The sequence below is a fragment of the Rhagoletis pomonella genome, unplaced genomic scaffold (assembly GCF_013731165.1).
Source record: "Rhagoletis pomonella isolate Grant_MI unplaced genomic scaffold, Rhpom_1.0 Rhpom_scaffold_10257, whole genome shotgun sequence".
NCBI classification, from domain to species: Eukaryota; Metazoa; Arthropoda; class Insecta; order Diptera; family Tephritidae; genus Rhagoletis; species Rhagoletis pomonella.
Genome location: NW_023468785.1, coordinates 1 through 5735, shown reverse-complemented (window position 1 = coordinate 5735; position 5735 = coordinate 1). Strand labels below are relative to the sequence as shown.

General features: G+C 31.9%; 1 protein-coding gene across 1 annotated transcript; it reads left to right on the top strand.

Annotated features, from left to right (window-relative positions):
* On the top strand, positions 1–1623 carry LOC118756436 (protein Wnt-5-like; the record flags this gene model as incomplete). The annotated part of the gene is given in 2 exon segments (XM_036491201.1): positions 1–139; positions 1279–1623. Coding segments are annotated over 2 exon segments (327 nt in total), but the record flags the coding sequence as incomplete, so codon positions are not given.
* Between the last annotated feature and the right edge of the window lie 4112 nt (positions 1624–5735).

Genomic DNA, 5735 nt, shown 5'->3' with positions numbered 1-5735 from the left:
TCTACCGAGGTGAAACTCAACAAACGTGGACGACTACAGGTGAAGGATCCACAATTTAAAGTGCCAACGGCGCATGATTTGGTTTATCTGGACGAGAGTCCCGATTGGTGTCGCAACAGTCGACAGCTGCAGTGGCCAGGTGAGTAAAAAATTTGGTACATTCTATATATACTTCGAAATCGATAAAATTTTTTCTGTAACGGAATAACCCTGGTATATTTGTGAGAGGAAGCATTGAGAGCTTCAAAAAAAAATGTGAAAAAATGCTTTGCAGTTAAAATTATTTCGTGTCAAAATTATGTATTTTAAAGTTATGCAAGAAAGAGTAAGTAATGTTCTGGATTCAAAATTATTTTCGACCAAAATTCTGTATTTTTTTACATGTATGTATGTATGCTCTAGCCACGGTACCACCGGGTGAGCAGCCTTTTACAGCATAGCTTGGAAAACACCGTCCATGACCGGGGAATTGAACGAGTCCAAATTGATGGCCTTACCCGGTATGGAAAATGCCATCTTTTAAATTGTATTTTGTGGGAAAAGCTATACCTAAAGGCAGATAAATGTATCTAAAAATACATAAACATACATATGTTTGACTTCCACAATTTCACAAATATTTTTTAATACAAGTACTTTTTAAGCAAGAAACAAAACCGACTTCAATTGTCATACAAAAATTTAAGATTACCGTTAATTTCTTCACGATCCAATTATCGGATCTAAACAAGGTTTTCCGATGAAAAAAAAATTATCGAAATCGGTTTACTTGGTCCAAAGTTATGCGGTAACATACATAAAAAAAAATAAAGATATCGGCGAACTGATAACCTCCTCCTTTTTTTGAAGTCGGTTAATAAGGAAGGCGTTTCCCATGGATGACGACATCTGCTACAAGCTTCTTCGGGAATAAGCAGACCTTAATCGATACTTAACCTTCTATCGTCTAAGGGCCGTTTTGACCGTATGGAATGATTAATTAATTTGTCAGAAACAATCAGAGCTATCGAAAAGTGATGTAAAGTTTATATATACAATTTTGTTAGCTTCCATAGTTCATTTCCCGTTTAACTTACCTATGTGCATACATATACGGTTTGCCATGGATGGGTTTTTTGGACAACGGTTAATAGAGTCTAGCTATCTCGATCGTATTTTCTATATTGCCATATAACTCTTTCAATGACTCTCTGTTTGCGCTATATACTATTTTTTCTTGCTCTCTAGGAAACTTAAATTTTTTTACAATCAACTTTATCTCTTTTTTTTCATCTATAGGCACTCACGGCCGCATCTGCAATAAGACATCCTCCGGTCTGGATGGTTGCGGCATTTTATGTTGCGGTCGAGGCTACAACACCAAAAACATTGTGGTACGCGAGCGATGTAATTGCAAATTTCACTGGTGCTGCCAGGTCAAATGTGATGTCTGTGTGAAGGTGCTCGAAGAACACACCTGTAAATAAGTACATAAATAATTACGAAAAAAAGAAGAGATTATTACATAATATCAAAAAATAATTAATGGATGAAATGCAACTACTCAACAACACATGGCGGTGACAAGAAAGCGATAAAAACATGCGGCGATAAGAAAAATATTTAGTAGGGGGAAAAAGCAAATAATAATACATACCTATTTACAAATATTGAAAAAGTTGCAGTGCTACTCACTCGCTCCCTCTCTACACTAGATAATCCTTACGTGCGGCTGCTGCATGGCAAAGTTTCATATTAAACGACTTAACTACTCAATTGCATGCGTACATATGTACATAAACATATATGTATATCTATCTGTATAGTTAAGTATGTATGTATGTATGTATGTATATGAATAATATAAGAAACGAAATGTTAAACGAATAACTGTAATTAACAGCGCAATTAAGCTACCAAATAAAAAAGTTGAATGTAAAAGAAAACCTATCAACCGAATTGATGTCTAAACAATTTATGATTACATATATATATTTATGAAAACAAAAATATATAGCTTTTAAGGGAAGATAAGTGAATAAGATGAGCTGAAATTTGATACCCTCCGCGTAATTGTATGTATGTATGTATGCATGTATGTATATTTTTAGGCGCGCAGGCAGCTCCCGAAAAGCTCCGCATTGTATGTAGAAACAAAATTCCATAATTGTAAGATGCATTTACATATTTAATCCTCAAAAGCAAAGATATGGTGGACACATCCATTTTATTTATTTTCAAACGCTAGCAGCTTAATTAAAGAGAAATTCTTTGTAAGTAGTTTCATAATTAAGTTTAGATATAATTTAAGTGCGCGTGTATGTGTGTGTGTGTGTTATATCCATACATATGTTTGTTTATCTACTTGTATGTAGTTAAGTGAAGTGTGTGCTCAATTTTCCGCACAGGCAATAACACTTCTCTAATTTACTATATTTTGTTGTAAGCCTAATTAGTATATACCATACATAACAATATGTAAACCTACTTATTTAGGCATAACTCACACCTATAGTTTAGTGTAGCATATAGGGTATTTCGATTAAGTGTATGTAAGTATATATGTACTACATACATACATATGTATTTTGTTTAGTTGTAAGACGCACGTATTTAAATGACTTATTAACTCACTTGAAGAAATAACTAACTTACGGTCCAAGATAAATAAAATTTCTGAGATTGCTCGTGTTACAAAGCCTTCGAGAATGACGTGAAAAGCAAAATGAAAACAATAAACCTGAAGCAAAAAAAATGGATGCATATACTTTCAGGGGCGGACCCAGCAGTGGGGGGGGGAATGTTTTTTCAACATATATCGTGAATATAACATAATAAAATAGTATGTACTGAAGTAGACAAAGCTCAAAATATGTTATTATATTTTAGAATTCTAAGAATTTTGAAGGTTCTATACACAAGTACCATGAACAAAAGATTTTTTCGTCAATTTGATTTCAGAATAAATAAAATTCTGAAAAATTTGGAAAATATAAAACTTTCCAAAATCTCAATAATTTTGTACATTTCAAAATATTCTCATTTTACCACAATTTCTAGAAACTCCCAGATTTCGATAGTTTTTGAAATTTTGGAAATTATCCTAGAAATAAGAAATCTCAAGAAATTTAATAATTTCATAACATTCAAAATTTGGAAGTTTTGTTATTTTCTAAACAAACCTGCGAGAATATTCACACTTGCTGTGACTTTCAACTATGTAAAATGGTACAAATTCGAAAATAAAACAAAAAAAGTAAAAATTGAAAATTAAGTAATTTGAAAATTTTGAAAGTGCGTTATAACATGACACAAATATAATTTTTCAGAAAAATAAAATAAAATTTATATTATCGTTTTAAAACTGGTACTCGTTCCAAAATGGGTATTTTTTACCTTAATGACCTTAAGAAAAAAAACTATCAGTATTTTCTTTAAGTTTTCCTAAAAATTACACTGTACAGCACTCGGCTCGGTATTGGACCAAAAAATTTTTTTTATGAAATTGAGTCATAATTAAAAAGGAATTTCTCCGTTTTTCGAAGTTGGCAGCCAAAATCGAGCTATGGGCCTTCGAAGTTCGAAATTGGTCCGCCTTTTGCTCTTATTTAAACGGTATATAACTTTTTTTGTGCAAACTAATATTACCGATGCTATAGGGGGTTAAAGGTCACTTCTTCGAAAAACTAAAAAAATATATATTTAAAAAAATTTGAACTAATTTTTAAACGATTTCTGGCACCTGTAATATAGGTTTGCGGACTACGCCTATATTTTTCCTTTTTTGTAATTGATTAGTTCGTAGATGGAGCTGAATGTATTTCCAAGATTTACCCACTAAGTCGCGCGTCTTTCAAAATTTCCCCAATTTTCGTTATTTAATGATTATAATTTTAGTAGGGTCTTAATATGTAGTATACGTAGCCAGATAAGAGACCACTCGGGAGGAAGCCATAAATGTACTTCCGCTTTCACATGCGCCACAGCGCGGCAATCTAAGAATTCTCACGCCTTCATAAATAGAGGATTTGCTGTGTATCCTCTTGGTCAACTACAGAAAGGCTGAAGCCTTTTTGCGACTCAGCATATTCTACGAGTAATTTTGTTGTTGCATTTGAAAGACGTTTGCAACTATTAACTTGCCTTTATGACGTTTTACATGAGTCCAAGACCCTTTCTTCTGCCTGATTGTTCAGTGAAAGATTTCTATTGCAAGAATTCTCTTCTGGCGTCCAAAACTGCCTATTCCTGTATTCTCTTCCTCGAGCTTCCATTGCATAGGTTACCAAATTTGAGATCCTTTGCTGATCATTGTGGTTATCACTTTACAGGTGTCCTTTTCAGGAATTTAACTTTAGGCTTGATATAGGATAACTTCGGTAGAACTCAGAATTTGATTGAAGAATGCTCTATCTCAGCATTCGGTCTGACTGCCGAAATATGTCGATGTTCCAACAACAAAGATTAAACCTTAACTATTGCTTTCGTAATTTAAAACATGTCTGCAAATATGAATTTATAGTTCAGTTCTTTTCAGTGGTAAGATAAACAATAGCTAGCAGAGTTATCTGCGAAATTATAGCATAGATTTGCTTTTCTTGGTTTAAGTACAATAAAATATCTGAGTTACTTGAGCAGTCCTTGCGCGAATTGGTTCCCTATATCGTGGGTCTACTGTACGATTGCCACAAAAACTAGCTTGTAAACGCTTAAAAGAAGACGAAAACGCTATAACCATTGTAATGTCGGCAAGTTTTACCATTGCGTAGGAATAGGGCCGTAAGGCTTAATTTTAATCAAAACTTATTACAAAATATTTGTAATAAAAAAAACACTTTCAGATGCCTTACACAAAGCGGTCAATACTTCCGAACATTGCTTAGGCTGTTGAAATTTTCTAGGTGACATTTGTTTAACGGAAATTGTAGTTTTGAAATTTAAGGTATCTAAATTTTATGATGATTATTTTTTTTCATTCAGATAACGATTTTCCAAAAATATACTCATAGACCTTTTGAAGCACGGGCAATTCGGTTTAATAGAGAAATCAACTCAGTCTCTGTCCTTATTGTACTTTCCTGTTTGCATAAATATGTAAATATGTAATGGTGAAAAGTTTCAGTATAAATAATTTAATTTAAAAACAAATTAAAAAAAAAAAACTTTATAGCGTTCCTCCAAAAAATGGAGAAATGCATTAATAGGTATCCCATTCAAATTAATTATAAGATTAAGAAATGGTCTTTGTTGATTCACAAAAAAGTATCTATGTAAATCTACATAAATACTTTCTGAATAGATGGATTTAACCAATGATATAAACACAATAGAACAAAAAAGAGAACTAAGTAAATTTAATTTATTTATAAGGAAGAAAAATGGAAAACGAAATCAATAAAAATCGCATAGAATATACAAAGTCTGTATGTATGTATGTATGTATGTGAAATGTTTGAGGTTACAATGCTCACAAAGGATTAAAAAATTAACTTACTATTATTGTATGTAATTTTGTGCATGAAATTCAAAATAAAAATATATACTTATGTATGTACGTATATATGTATAAAAAGAAATATATAAAAATAAACTAAGTATGTATGTAGTTATGTAAGTTTTAGCGGTCGTAAGAAAAGCGAGAGTAATGTAGTCTATTTAAACCAATATAGATGGCGCAAAAACAAATTACTAAAATTGATAAGAAAAAATAAAACAGATAATACAAATTAAACGATGCAAAAAAAAACAATATAATG